We start from the raw sequence: 15,420 nt of genomic DNA on the forward strand, positions 1-15,420 counted from the left end.
GAAAGGGGATCAACCAGGCTCATAGCATGAGGAGGTGGTGGCAGATGACGTACGACCTCTGTTCCAGGCGCCGGTGATTGTTCCATTTGTCCAGAGGACCCACATCAGTATTTGTATGGCCCTCTCCGTCGCAGTGGTTTGATGATTTGGAAGTTCCGATGGAAGAGCGCTTGATCTTGGCAAGCCCTCCCTTGGATGCGCTGCTCGAAGTTTCCATATCAAGGGTAGGACTCCCTAGCGGAGCCTGAGAAGGGCCTTGAGACTGACCCCAAAATCAACATGCCATCTCCTGGCAAAGACAACATGCGTACCATCAGACAGCTAGGCGCAGAACCGGGCGGCTTTCCGAAATCTAAGAGACGACGATGTTTCTTCGACTGCATGCGCGCCATTGAAAAGGTGTTTCGTGTACGGTTTGTGAGTTCTGTTCGACGTCGAAGATGCGAGACGTGGAAAAGGTGAGGCTGTAGGTATTATGTAAGCACGATGTGCCCAATTGCCAAACCTGTTTTGTTAGCGGTCGATATCTTTCTGCTCGACATCGCCCACTCCGATACGCAGGCGTACCAGTCATCAGCCGTGATCGCCATACTCATATCGGTGGTTTGTACTACCGAGGAATTCCCACCGGTACTTGCCTATCTCCGTCGCCAAGCAAAGTCAGTCAGCGAAAGTCTACTACTGTACTACACTTGAACAAGCGTCATCGGAATGCTCCTCCTCCCAACCCCCCCTCCAGTAAACTGTTCTACCGTGTACGCGCATGGGATGCGATGCAGGAGGGGTGCGCAGATCGACAATTTCTTTGGCGTTCATTGCCGCTCATCGCCCAATTGTTCTCGGTTGGATTTTCGATAAGGGAGATTCAGCCGTAAGTAAGCAAGGGTAGGGTAGGCCTACCTATATTGTCCCTACTGCGTTCCGGCCGGTGCTCTGCGCTCAGCTTGTTTGGCTGCTCGGCCTCGGACAATCTTAATGACACCGTAAGTTACAGTCGTCCGCAACACCGCATGCTATCTTGCTCTGAAACAGTTCCAGAGACCGGAGCCAAGTCGGTATTGGTTCGCTCAGGGGCCGCCATCGTGATTCACGAACGTTGTGAACGCGTGCATATCACTGACTTTCGATCACAAATGTACAACTTTCTGGGTGATATGAACATGAAACTACCGAGCCTTTTCTCCTTACTACAAGGGCGAGTAGTCGCCCTTGCGGAGTAACTGATCGGTGAGTTCCTAAGTCGATGACCAAGGTCGCTGGTTAATATCTGGAAGCATCCGCTAGTTGCTGGCTATCATATTCTAGAAACGGTGAGCTCTCGCTACTACCGCCCCCTTGCATTTGGTAACATCTAGCATGCGCGTCATCCACTGACGGCGTGGACTGGACCAGTGGCCGAGCCGGATGTCCAGGCGGTGCAGTACTGTAGTCCTAGCGCCCGACGGGACTTTCTGCGGTTTGCGGGGTCCAAAGTCTGGCAGGTTCGCTGACCATACCTGACCTCCCCTCGTAGCAAACAAGCAAAGTTTGATTTTCCACTTTCCGAAAGCCTCGTCCAGAATACACGAGTGATACACTGTAAGAATCTATGCTACATCGTACTGAATGGCGCAGGACGTTATGACTACACTAAGTTGTAACGATCAGGTTTCCGCGGTGACAAAGTCAACTACAAGATATCGCACCGTCCACGTGAATAACGAACAGCGGTAGTGTGGCGACGAAACAACCGAAGGACCATGGTGAGTACCAGGCGGGGAATGGTAGCGGAAGAATTGGCAAGTATCCAGTGAGCGCTGTAAATTTTCGAGGCGCTCGTCGACTTCTATATAGGGAAACAACGAACCTTTGCTCATCGATTTTTCATCCATGAACCCATCTGATGCAGTTCTGTAAGATGCCGGCCAGCATCTAGGACGACAGAAAGTCTTTGTAGTTGACTAGTTTGTTCCCGCTGCCACCCTCAGGTTGTGTCGCACCAACGTACCACGCATCCGTACCTAGAGCGCACGACTTCGAAGTCAGCCGAGATCGCCGTAGATGTCTGCAAGGGGCCGATCTCAGCGTTGAGACCGAGATTAAAACCATCCTCGCACTTGGGCATATAGCTGCGTCGTCCAAAGTGCCGTACTCACCCGAGCGCACAACTTGCACCGAAATTACAAGTTATCGAGAGTATTAGAACGGCTGTTGCATCATTTCCCCGATGTACGCGCACTCACGAAAACTTGTAAGTAGGTTTTATCTACCATGATCTTAAGGAAGGGGACGATATCAGGATCATCAAGGCATCCTCCAACCATCCTTGCCATGTCCAAAACCCGAGGCCCACTAGCATCTTCCATCCGAATGAAAGCGATACTCAAGAGCCCTGGATATCACTTTCACTCAGAAGCCCGGTGCCCACCCCCACACGCTAGGTGACTGAAATCACACTCATGCACCAATGATTATGTAGCAGATGACTATCCGGCTATGCCTAACATACAATTTATACATGACGGTCAACTCGTGCAGTCTGCATCTCATCTGAACCCTTTCGTTCGACTATGAAGGCAGCCCGAGTGTTGTTCGCTAGTGGAATAAGGTCACAGAAACGAAACCACGACAAGCAGGGGGGGGACTCACTAATTGGATGACGCCTGCTCGTTCCGACGGGGGTAACATGCGTATTTGTTCGGGTGTCATGGATACGACGCGCATGATCATGACCTGAGAAACGTGATCATGAGAGACATAACGAACGCAGAACAAGCATAACCATACCTTTTGCTCCTCTGGCAGAGACGCAAGTGCATCCGGTAAAATCGAGGGCTGTTGCGGTGGCGGCACGCCATACCCTGTTGCGGGATCGGGGCCACCGCCGTACACGGCCTGACCTGTGAACGCGATAGGCTGAGGTTGGGGCTGTAGTTGAGGCGGATGTCCGTGCCCGTTGTAGTGGGTTGAAGTATGTGTTTGTGGAGTTGGTGTACGATTGTAATGTTGGGAGAGGTGAGGGGGCACGGCGGAGACTGGTTGAATGGCAGGTTGTGGAGGGGAGACGTTCGTGGAATAGGCGGTGACCGTTTTCTATTTTATGAATATACGCAGGTCAGTATGAGTAGGTCTAGTGAAAATGGGAGCACATGCGACTGACTTGGAGTACTTGTACGTCGACTGCATTCATCTTGACCATGAGAGTGATCAGTGCATACGCAATCTGGGGTGTAGATGCGAGAATGCTACGAGCCTGGTCCGGCGTCGTGTTCTGTCGCATCCAAAATATAAGTGTCTCTGCCGTCATGTCCAATAAATGGGATGAATTCGTTTGACCTTGAGAGTGAGCATGAGCTCGATCAGCTGTTCCTCCTGGGTAGACATGGAAGAAGGTAGTAGTGATGACTAAGCACTACGGCTTTGTTCCCTGACCGGCATGCGATACAGAAATGTACAGCATCTACTAGCACGACGATCCTCAACCTGTCATGGAGTCGTCCGTGCCATTATCTTCACAATCCGCGACTACTACGGGAAAGTTATCGACAAGGATGTTCACTCCATTCACTGCCTCTGAAATAGACAGATACAACAGAGGAGAATTTATGTATGTGTTCCATTCTGTGTACCGTCATCTATACGTGGAAGTTCATACGTATGGCTAAGACCTCCGGACAAGGAATTCCCATGGATTGACGCTGCACAAAGATCGTTTGAGCAGTACGCCCTTGTTCCCCATCGACGCCTATATACTGTTTCACTGACATCGCGGAACAGTCCATCAGATCTTAGTTCCACAGGTTGGAAGGTGTGCACGCACCCAGAAGGTGCTCCCTACTTCTGTGACATTCAACGTGTAGGCAACCGATTCATATCATCCACCTTGTCTCACCTCACTTTCTGACCTTGTTAACATCACACCAGCGAATATACACCGACACCCACGTGCGCAATCCCAAAAAATTGGGAACCGTCGAAAAATGCATTTCCCGCCTCTCTGAGCTCGCTGCATTTCACTCTATCACTTTCCCCTCCCCACCTTCATCTCCGTCGCTCGAACTCGTCCTTGAACTTGCAAATGGAAAGAGTCGAAAAGAATGTCGATATTATTTTGTCGATACCGAGAAGAGACTCCTCTTTTGGGTTCATGGTTGGGTGCCAGAAAAGATGTATGCGAACTTGAGGGGTGTCAAGAAACAAAGCCATATCAGTGAGTATGATACCGTACGGATTCGAAGCCAGCTCACGTGTGTGATGCTGTGTGATATGCGGCAATTGTAAATACAGAAATGGCGCTCGAGATGCAGTATTGGTGCGTGTAGGCGTTTCGGTGTGTCGTGCGCTGGAAGCTGACTTTTGAGTTTGGAAAAGGACGCATTGTGAACTGTACCCGCGCGAGCGAACGTTTGATGCCGCCGTCTATCGAGAGTTGTATGGCTTGGTCATTCATGCTAACGCTGGTGGGCACATCACCGTCCATCGTGATTGAATGGCGCTAATCAAATTTCAGAATCAATCACTTCCGATACGTCTCTTGCGCCGTTCGAAAGCGCAGAACTGTCCAAGATGATGGACATCGTGCGCATTCTTCAAGGTTTGCTCCCGTGTCCTTCTCATTTTGAACGTTTGTACTGTTCATTGCTTACTGTCCAGTGCAGATTCAGTTGGACAAGTCAACGATCCTGTCATGTGTGTAGTAGGTGAGCCGAAGGTCATTGGCGAGATCCTCGAGCTTACGCGGTCACCAGCTCGATTCATGTGTATATTCTGTGCGACCGTTCTCCTCTGTCCACGACATTCTCATACCTTACCTCCTCCAATTAACGCATTGACAATTTCCCGACCGTACACTCATAGCTCGAATCCACTTTTTGAACTTCCACGGCCAACCCTGTGCCCGCTTAGACGTCGACCACTCTATTTACTACCCACGCAACCATAGACTACGCACGTCCTTCCTCTTGCACTTGCTCTCCTTTCTCCTGTTTGGCGCGCCCTGGAGGTACGTCGAAACCCTGAGAGGCGTGTGGGTAGATGAGACAGTGAACCTACCGAGATGGAAAGCATTCGTGGCCCGTGTTATTGATGAATGGGGAGGATTTACGATTTACGTATGTGTTTCTCTCTCTCTTCAATCAAACCGAATAAACCGTGTGCTCAACTGCCAAACCCACAGTCCACTGTGATGTTAGCGGTCGATATATCTCTCCTTGGCATCGCCGATTCCGATTCGAAGACGTACCAGTCAGTAACTGTGATCGCGATATACGTGTCGGTGATTTGTACTGTTGGGTCGATCGTGGCGTCCGTGGTATTGACGGGTATGTGGAGAGATAAAGCGGAGAATGCGGAAGAGGTGGTGAGTTTTTCAGTTCGTCCTGTTATCATTTTGGCTGGACCTTTGGTCGATTGGATGCTGTTCCTCGAACCCTTTTTTTTGGCTCTCTTTGGGTTAATTCAGTGCTAATCGGTGGACGAGTGATAGGCAAAGTACATGAATGAAATAACGGACACAGTGATCGGTGTGGATCATATGGCTATCATGTTCAGTGTCCCATTTGGGTTATTGATATGGGGGTGCGTATTCACCTATCTGTATCTGTCCACTTCCGTTTCATTCCTTGTACTTTTTCTTGTTGGCGATTCTGACTAACAATTTGGCTGTAACGCGATAAAATAGCATGACGTCCTTCCTCGTTGCATTCCTCTACCTCATCTATAGTTCGACCTACCTTCCTACACTCGCAACGACGACGCCTGGAATCATCCTTGTCGCTGTGCTAGTAGCATGGCCAGTATGGGTGGCAGTGGAGAGGGGTCTGGGTGGGTGGATAATGAGGGCCGTTGATATTTGGAGGCAACAAGTCGTGAGAACGGGGTGGCACATAAAGGGGTGGGGTGAGCAGGGCGTACGAAGTTGGAGGGAAAGGGAGCGGAGTGCCATTGTGGAGATAAGGAGAGGCAATGTAGGGATGGCAGAGCCAGGGATTTTGGATACAGGAAGGAGGCAGGGCTCCGCGTCAGTATCTTCCGGAAGGGAGGGCAGAATGACGGTCTCGTTCGTGGAGACCGGGGAGGATGTGAAGGCTCGTGTAGGGATGGGCGCTGTGTTTGGGACTGGGGATGGAGTTCAGGACCTGCAGGCATCGGAAGATGTTTGTAAGCCTCAACTACTGGAGATGGGAAGAATGGTATGAGGATGCCTCGATGATCTTGATATCTTCACTTTCATTAGGATTGCTGTAGACAAAACCTACAAGTGTCCATGTGCTGTACGTAGTGGAAGTAGTGCAAGTGATGTGACCAGTTGTTGCAATGATGTCATGCCAATGGTCCCATTACATTCCTACAAGGAGCATTGGCTTTGTGGTCCTTGTGATGATATGAATCTTGATGGGCCAGTGTTGAGATGTAGCATGTTCTTTCTTGGTAGTAGATGTATGTGCCATTGTCTGCATTCCCTTGTCAAAGCATACACCTTCCCCTCCTCACTTTCATCTACTTCTACTTATATGATTGGACACAATGATCTGTATTAATGGTGAAAACACTTGTGCATATGCTTGGACAGAGAGATTTCAGGATGGCATCCTGCTGTATGGGTGTGCATGCAGGATAGTTAGTATTTCACAAAATTAACTAAGTGACCTTTGCATATGCAGTGCATGATAAAATTGTAAATCTTATCCTTCACATTCAAGTATTGGTTTCCTGGTGTAAAATTCAGAGGAATGGACCTATGATCTTCATTTTTCAAAAACAAAGTAGAGAAGTAAAAGGATATACATGGATGGAAAGTCAAGACCAATTCTCAACAGACTTGAAACATTGATGCCATTTGGTGCCATGTACCATTTGACTCAAATCTAATTCCACACAGCACCCAATGGGGATGACTGCTGTGTTCCATGCTGAGTAAAAGGGCACCCTGAGTGATGCAGGAATCCATAGCAGCAACCTTCCATTAGGGCCCTTCAACCAGCCATCATTGTGAAGTTGCAGAGGTTCATCCCTAACACTGGCATGTGCATCCTAGAGACCATCAAGCAGCTGCCCAGCATCATGCAATGCAAAAGAAGACATGGAGGAAAAACATATTGGGTATGTTGAGTGGTTTGAGTATAACTGAGATCCATAAGATATGGGAAATACTCACCATTTGCAGGGGAAGGCAAGAGACATACACTCTTTGGATTGTTTGGAGGTGGTTCAAATGATTCTTGGATACAAATCATTTCAACATAACTCTGAGTGTCCCAAACCTTCATGTTATGCTAAGACCAAAGTCAAGGCGTAAGGAGAGCTCAGCTGCAGACTGAGGGTTTCTACTGAGCAACAGCTGCAGTAACCTTTGTAAATGACAAAGGATTTGGTCAATGCTGGTAAGAGTGGTCCTGGTTAGGGACACTGAGGGTGAAGTTCTGAGTGAGAACACTGCATATGATTGAGCAGCTCAAGTCTGGGGTTCCAGGACTTGAGCCAGCAAGCTAAATACTACAAGGGGATAGACCATGAGGTGTCCACATGTAACAAGGTGACTACACTATTGGTTGAACAATAGTGACACATGTCCTAAGCATGTAACAAGAGGGAAACACTGGTGGTGGAAATAGTGAGCTTCAGATCAGAGAGAAGATGGCTTGAAAAAGAAAAGTAGTCCAATGGATCAAACACATGGTAAATGTACAGTGACAAGGGAAAAAGCAAGGTGAAACATAACATTACCCCCCTTCTAAGCATTGAAGTCCCTGACTTCAACTACTCTCCATAAGGCTCCCCAGTCATGTTACTGATGGCAGAGTTGTCAAAGTCAAAGTCATTGTCATACAAATTGTTATCCTCACTCCCAATGAGGGTATGATCATCCACCAAAGCAGGGGTAGCAATTCTTTCTTGTAACAGCCAATGAGGATGAAGAGATGGACATTGAGCTTGGGTATGTCCAGGATGGGTAGTGTGACAAAGGGGGCATTCATAGAGGCCACAGTTGACCCTAATGTGCCTGAGGCAGTGACAAACATAGCATGCTTGATGATAGCATGGATTAGACAGGGTAAGAGGGCAATCAGCCTCAGTAAGTGTGTTTAGCACAGGGAAAGGTGGTAACTTGGCAAGGATCTTGATCTGGCCTAGGATATACTCAAGTTTGGCTCTTGAGACACCAAAAGCAACCTCTGGGTTGACTATGGATGGTGAAGATGAGTCATGAGACTCACATGGTTAGGGGTTGGGGGTTGGGGTCAGACAGGCAGCAGGCATGAGGTCTGTCAGCTCTTTGGAGAGAGCAGGATGATTGGGAGGATGATGGTGATGATGCCAGAGGGGAGGATGACATGGGCAAAACTGGAGGAGAGGTTGTGGTCAGGGGTCTTCAAGACCTGGGAGGAGGGGGAGTGATCAGTGTGGGGTATTGGTGAACATTATAAATGAGGGCAGTACCTCCAAGGACATCAAAAAGTCTTAAGAGCAGGGGAACCTGCTTATACACAATCTCATGCAAGATGGTTCATGCAGGGGACAGGAGAGGGTTCTGTCAGTTGATGTAGTGGGACAGTTCCTCAAGCTGAAGGGCTTGGATAGTGGCATGATAAACCAAATCAAGAGGGGAATTTTTGTTGACTTTGTGATAGATGGTGCCAATGACAGTGGGGTCAGCAATGCAGAGGTGATAAGAAGTGACCATTTGATCACTAGTGGGCTGTCACTGTCAACAAGCAAAGGGGGTATGATGATGAGAGGGTTCATGAGGGTAGGTGTAATGATGAGGAGGCATTTCAAAAAGGATGGTTCTGACAGTATGAGGAGATCATTGAGTAGGTGGTTTCTGAGGGGGGAAGTCCCTTGGGAAGCATTTCTTATATGCAGAGAGCATATCATCTACATGTTCAAGGTGAGCTTCTTTCTGCCATGAGTTTTTGGAGGAAGGGTAACCCTTCCATTTTATTAAAAAGGCATGTCCATGGCCAGACCTTTTATGGCTGACTATTGCCTCAACTTCATATTCTTCCTCCTTGTTGACAAGGTCAGGTGGTGGAGCTGGAAAGTTTGGTCCATGGACATCATTTTTGTGATAGGGAGATAAGAGGGAGGCATAGAAGACATTGTGGATCTTCCATCATGCAGGGATCACAAGGCAATAGGTGATCAGAGATAGGACATCAGAGATGGTAAAGGGTTCTTCTCATTTTGGGGCAAGCTTTCTATTTTCATAGGAACATTTTAAGTTCCAGGCTTCCAGCCAAACCTTATCACCTTTTTGGAATGGGGTGAAGGGTCATGACAAGTGGTCTTTCATTACCTTTCTGGCCAGATCATGTACCACAAGGGCTTCTTCTCTGGCTTTTTGAAGTTCCTCAAGTCTAGACTCAGCAGTGGGAAGGTGGGTTTCCATGACAAGAGATGGAAGGGGTTTAAGTTCATAGCTGTACATGAGGTAGAATGGCGATTGATGGGTGACAGAGTGGGGGCAGTAATTATGTGCAAATTCTGCCATAGGGAGGTTATCCACCCACAGGGTGGGGTCATTCTGGCAAAAGATGCAGAGGTAAGTCTCAACCTCTTGATTAACACATTCAGTTTCTCCATTGGTCTGAGGGTGGTAGGCCATTGATAAGGCAAGGGAGTATCCCAGAAGGGAAGCAAGTTCTTTGGGAAATGTTGAGGTGAATTGGGGGCCTCTGTCAGATATGATTTTGTCATACAGCCTGAAATGGGAGTAGACCTTCTTGAAAAAGAGTGCTGTGATGTCAGCAGCAGAGGCAGTTTTCTTTGTTGGTGCTAAAATTACCCCCTTTGTAAGCCCATAGTCTACCATGACCAAGAGGGAATCATAACCCTTTGAAAGGGGGAGGTTGGTAACCAGATTGCAAGAGATCTGTTGGAAGGGGCAGGTCAAGGTCAAGGGGATGGGTGTAAGGGGAGGTGTCACTGGGTGGGTGTTTGCTTTATTTTGCTGGCATGTAGCACAGCCTTCTATGTATTTTCAGATGAAGGATGCAAGTCCTGGCCACCAAAACTCAGATGAAATGAGTTGTCAGGTCTTCAAAACACCAGGGTGTCCTGCAGAGGGATGATTGTGGTGGTTGGGCACAACAGTCTGTTGGAGGGTGGGGTTGTCAGGGATATACACCTGGTCTTTATAGAGTAGTACTCCATTGTCAAATTTCCAATCTGAGAGGTGGGATTTGAAAGGAAGCAGCATGTTGTTGTTTTTGATGGTGTGGAGTGCTGTCTGGACCACAGGGTCTGTAATTGAGGAAGATGAAACCTTCTGGGTAAGGTTTGTGTCAATGAGATTGACAAATGTAGTTTGCAGAAGGAGTGTAACCCCTTTTTTGTCTTCATCATTGTCAGGGAGGTGGTCAGGTCAGTGGGAGAGTGTGTTGGGAGCAGCCAGGTTTTTGCCTGGGACATGTTCAAGTTGCAGATAAAAGTCTGCAAGGTCAAGGAGCCAGCAGGCCTGGCAATGATTTAAGTTCTGGGGTGCTTTAAAGTAGGTCAAGTTCTTGTGGTCAGTGAAGACCTTGACTGGGAAGGGGGATCCATGAAGATAATGCCTCCAGGATTTTAATCCTTGAATGATCCCTAGTAACTCTCTGTTGTAGATGTCATAATTTCTTTCCATGGGGTTGAATGACTGGGAAATGAAGGCACAGGGTTGCCACTGGCCATTGGAATCTTCTTGAAGGAGAATGCCTCCAGTTGCATACTTGGATGTGTCAGTGGTAATCATGAATGGTTGAGAGGTATCAGGCATTCAGAGGGTCAGTTGTGCCATGAATATTCTTTTCAGGAGTTCAAAGGTGTTTTGGCATTTCTTTGACCACCCCAAAGCAGTTGTTTTCTTGGTGAGGTCAATTAGGGGTCTGGTGATATCTGAGTAGTAAGGGATGAATCTTCTGTAGAAGTTTGCAAACCCTAAGAAGGACCATACATCCTTGACCTTCTTTGGGACAAGCCATTCAGCAATGCCTTGGACCTTGACAGGGTCCATGGCAATGGTGTTTTCTTTGATGATCATTCCAAGGTATTCCATATCAGTTAGATCAAAATGACATTTTTCCAGTTTGAGGGGAAGGGACAACTCCCTCATACATTTGAGAACATGATGAGTTCTCTGTTTATGTTCTTCAGGGTCAGTGGAGAAAATGAGGAGGTCATCCATGTAGATGACCAACCATCCTTCAGCAATCATGTCTTGGAAAGAGTTGTTCATGAATCGCTGGAAGGTGGCAGGAGAGTTGCACAGTGCAAAGAACATAATGGTTGGTTTGAAAAGTCCTTTGTGCATGATGAATGCAGCTTTCCATTGGTCTCCTTCCTTGATACAGATGTTGTTGTAGCCTGATCTCACATCCATCTTTGTGAAGATAGATGCTCCCTTGAGTTTGTCAACAAGATCTGAGATGAGGGGAAGGGGGTACATATCCTTCAGTGTTTTTATTCAGATATTGATAGTCCTGGAAAGGATGAAGGGAGCCATCTTTCTTTCCTATGAAAAGAAGGGTGCTGCTTGAGGAGACTTTGAGGGGTGGATTTTACCCTCTCAAAGGTTTTCTTCTATAAATTTCTCCACAGACTCTTGTTCAGAAGGGGAGAGTGGATACACTTTTGCCACCTTGGGGATGAAGTTGTCAACCAGGTTTATGGCATGGTCATAGGGTTGTGACAGAGGTAGTACTCCATTGGAAGGTTTCTCAAAAACCAAGGCAAAGTCTTTATAGTCTTCAGGGAGAATGGCCTTTGGTTTCTTCTTGTGTTCTTCTTGGGCCAATTCAGTGGCCATAGTGATTTTCTGAAGAAGGCTATTCTTGGGGTTAACCTTCTTAGCCTCTTTGGTAAGTTTTCCTGATGCCATAACAAAGTGGGCATGGATCATCTTGTCTTTGGGTTCTTCATAGTCCAAAAACTTGTTTATCCCTTTCTTTTCAATGGGGGACACAAGGTTTATGGTGGGTTCTGCAACAGCAACAGAAGAGATGTTGCATCTTAGTTCTTTGGACCTGTTGGTCTTTTCATCAATGGAGAGGGTTCCCATTCTCCAATTGATGATGGGATTGTTTTCTTGTAGCCAAGGGAGGCTGAGAATAATGTTCTCTGATCCACAGTTGGCAATGTGGAAGAAGGACTGATGAACAAGTCCTTTGATTTTGAAATACAGGGTGGTGGAGAACAAAATCCTTCCCTTGGAATTCTGGGTTCCATCTGCATTTTTGGCAAGGATGGGTTCAGCAAGTCATTGAGTAGGGATTCAATGCTTTCACACAAATCCCCAATCAATGCATGAAATTTCAGCACTGGAGTCAACCAGTGTGGTGGTGTTGATGACTTTTCCAGTTCCTTCTGATATGCAGAGGGTAACAGGGATTTGCATAGTGTGATCTGGGGTGGAAGATACTAGTACAGGTGCCACAGAAGGGGAACTGTCCTTAGCAATGGGAACATCTGGCATCAACATGGAGTTCCCTTCTAAAAATCCTTTCCTAGTGCCCTAGCAATATTGACTAAGGAGACAGAAGGACCAGCAACTTTTTCTTTGTCATTGCTTTCTTCAACTTCCACAATCTTTCAGATTTTCTTGACCTTCTTCTAGGGGGTCTTCCCTTTGTCAGGACATTCTTGAGAGAGGTGTCCTTTGTTTCCACAACTTCCTTCTTTGATGTGACAGTCTCTTTCTTCTTTGGAGAGTCTCACTTGATCCATGTCCATGGTGTTTGGATCTTTTTATTCAGAGAGATTGTTCTTGGGATTGAACATTCTCTTTTCTTTCTTTCCAGATAGTGCATTCACTTTTCTCCATTTAGCATCAAACTTCTGCACTTGGGTGTACCATTCTGTGATTTTGGTGGGAGTGGTTTCCATCATGTGGATATGGTTTGCAATGAAAGGTTTGAGTCCTTGTGAGAAGAACTCAATCAAAGTGACATCCTGCATGATGGTGGAGTTGGCAGCAGCAGTTTGGAAGTTGGTGATGTATTGTTCCACTGAGTCTTTCTGTTTCATGGTACATAGCTTGGTGATGGCAGTACCAGCAGTGTCAGGAGAGGTGAATGAGTCTTTAAACTCTTTCTTGAAGTTGGTGAAGGAGCCAAAACTTGGGGGATTCTTTTCCAGAGATGTTTTCTGGAAGGTTGCTTCCCAAGAGTGAGTAACCCCTTTCTTCATGTACAACAGCATGTAGACAACCTTTTTGGTGTCCATGTCATGGACTTCTTCATTTACCATGAGGTACATCTGGACTGAGTGCAGCCAGCTCTCACCATCAAAGTCAGATGGGGCACCATTCTTCAATTTGGTGGCTTTGACAGCAGTATGTCGCAAATTTCTTGGGCATGTGATAAGAACCTTATAATACATGTTAAGGGTGGCTGTTCACACTTCTGTTATAAGCCATGCCAATGCCACCCATGTGTCATTGAAAGATTGCCAAAAATGGGTATTTGTACATAATATTTTACACATTTGCACTATATCTTAGATAAAATATCACATATTTGCTATAATCTAGCCAAACCTGACCATTATAATGGCAAGTGGTCCATTACATGCTGCTTACAATGGGGGCATGTGACAATGGACCAAATAAATTTGCAACATAGTGCCAGTCATTGCCTTCAATGATGAACCAGACATTGTGGGTGAGGTTGGGGTTCTGAGAAGTGTGACAGGGGGAGGTACCAGTGGGATGGGAGTACCAAGCATAGAGAGAGACTGGTTAAAGAGGTTTGAGAGGATACCAGAAGTAAATCCTCTATCCAGTTGTTCAGGTTCATTGGAGGAGGTGTCTGTGACAGTGCTCTCCTGTTCTTTGTCTGATGACAATTCTTCTTGTGTGGGTTGCAATGGTGCCCAATGTCAGTTGTTTTGGGGGTTTGTGGTGGTGCACTAAACAGTGACCAATTCAGCCGAAGGCTGTTAGACTTGAGCTTTTGTTATGCCAAGACTGAAGTTGAGGCATAAGGAGAGCTCAGCCACAGACCAAGGGTTTCTACTGAGCAATGGCTGCAGTAACCTTCATAAATGACAAAAGATTTGGTCAATGCCAGTAAGAGTGGTCCTGGTTAGGGACACTGAGGGCAAAGTTCTGAGTGAGAATGCTGCATATGATTGAGCAGCTCAAGTCTGGGGTTCCAGGACTTGAGCAAGCAAGCTAAATACTACAAGGAGATGGACCATGAGGCATCCACATGTAATAAGGTGACTACACTATTGGTTGAACAATAGTGACACATGTCCTAAGCATGTAACAAGAGGGAAACACTGGTGGTGGAAATAGTGAGCTGTCAGATCAGAGAGAAGATGGCTTGAAAAAGAAAAGTAGTCCAACAGATCAAACACATGGTAAGCATACAGTGACAAGGGAAAAAGCAAGGTGAAATGTAACACCTCACAGTCTTGTCAACAGAGCCAGAGACAATCCTTGTAACAGTTCATGATTGTAAACCTCCAATAATGTGTTTTCCTTTTCTTTCTCTTTCTTTATGTCTCCCTCTTTTAGCTACTTGTTTGTCTCCCACCACACTCTGGGCATATATAAACCATAGATACTGATGTACACTCCCCCAGTCTACCTCAAACAGAGACTTTCAGCCAGTTCTTCCTGAGTGACTGTAAGACTTACTCCAATGAGAACAGACTACCCCCATGTGACTTAAATGAAGTCACTTTTGTCACATATTTTGAACTGCCTCCAATCTCTCTTCTACTCTCCTAACCCACCTTTGATCTCAACATCACCTACTTGCTATTGGTCTGGCCAACTGGTGCATAGTAGCAACATCAAGCTTTTATGCTTATGTCTTCTCCTTTTGACCTGAAAGCAATAAACAAAGAAATCTGGTGCCATTTTCTGGGCCATCAAGCCAGAACAGGTTGGTTTGATCCAGTTTGGAGGGGTTGTGAGGGGGGTTGATTACAATTATCAGACCACACCCAATGATATGACCTCTCCACTAGCTCACAGGTCTGTGGAACCTGTTAGGACACTGGGTGATGCCCAAGGCCACATTGATGATGTGAGTGACATGCCAAGTAGAGCTGTCATGCAACCAGTCTGCTAACTCAGGAGCATGCTGCAAGGCTGTGCCTTAGACCCCCCAGCAGTGACTGGAGTGGATAGTGTGGCACATGCAGATAGCAATGAATTTGTTAAGCCACAATCACCTGCTTGTAGCAATGTTTTGCTAGTCCTGACTTCTGTCTTGTTAGACCAGAATAGATGGCCTGCCTGGATGCACAATGAACCCAAAGTGAAAACTAAGAATGAAAATAAACATAGACCTAAGGTTTTGTGGTCAGATCTCATCAAGAATGACAAAGAATTAAGGAAAGTCATACCACAGTGGTTTGGGAATCCAGCAGTCACAGATGAGAATGACAAGCCTGGAATTATGAACCATGGTCAATCCATTTCAGACACAAGTGTACTGAGACTTACTGCAG

General features: G+C 46.7%; 2 protein-coding genes across 2 annotated transcripts; one reads left to right on the forward strand and one right to left on the reverse strand.

The window, feature by feature from the left end:
* Positions 1-2,208: 2,208 nt before the first annotated feature.
* On the reverse strand, positions 2,209-3,406 carry F5J12DRAFT_865122 (uncharacterized protein). Its single transcript, XM_051747025.1, has 6 exons — positions 3,316-3,406; positions 3,140-3,250; positions 2,767-3,072; positions 2,629-2,712; positions 2,290-2,574; positions 2,209-2,231 (listed from the first exon to the last, which is right to left on the reverse strand). The coding sequence occupies exons 1-5, from the start codon at positions 3,361-3,363 to the stop codon at positions 2,548-2,550; spliced, it is 576 nt and encodes a 191-aa protein (XP_051594895.1). The 5' UTR covers positions 3,364-3,406; the 3' UTR covers positions 2,209-2,231; positions 2,290-2,547.
* On the forward strand, positions 3,405-6,501 carry F5J12DRAFT_865135 (uncharacterized protein). Its single transcript, XM_051747026.1, has 13 exons — positions 3,405-3,586; positions 3,646-3,699; positions 3,757-3,835; positions 3,904-4,189; positions 4,267-4,291; positions 4,351-4,439; positions 4,490-4,573; positions 4,638-4,679; positions 4,728-4,748; positions 4,837-5,090; positions 5,156-5,338; positions 5,465-5,556; positions 5,660-6,501. Exons 1-13 carry the CDS (start codon positions 3,468-3,470, stop codon positions 6,174-6,176), a joined length of 1,845 nt encoding a protein of 614 aa, XP_051594896.1. The 5' UTR covers positions 3,405-3,467; the 3' UTR covers positions 6,177-6,501.
* The last annotated feature ends 8,919 nt before the right edge of the window (positions 6,502-15,420 follow it).

Source organism: Pisolithus orientalis (assembly GCF_024613125.1).
Source record: "Pisolithus orientalis strain OTSU chromosome Unknown F5J12scaffold_67, whole genome shotgun sequence".
In the NCBI taxonomy this organism is placed as follows: domain Eukaryota; kingdom Fungi; phylum Basidiomycota; class Agaricomycetes; order Boletales; family Pisolithaceae; genus Pisolithus; species Pisolithus orientalis.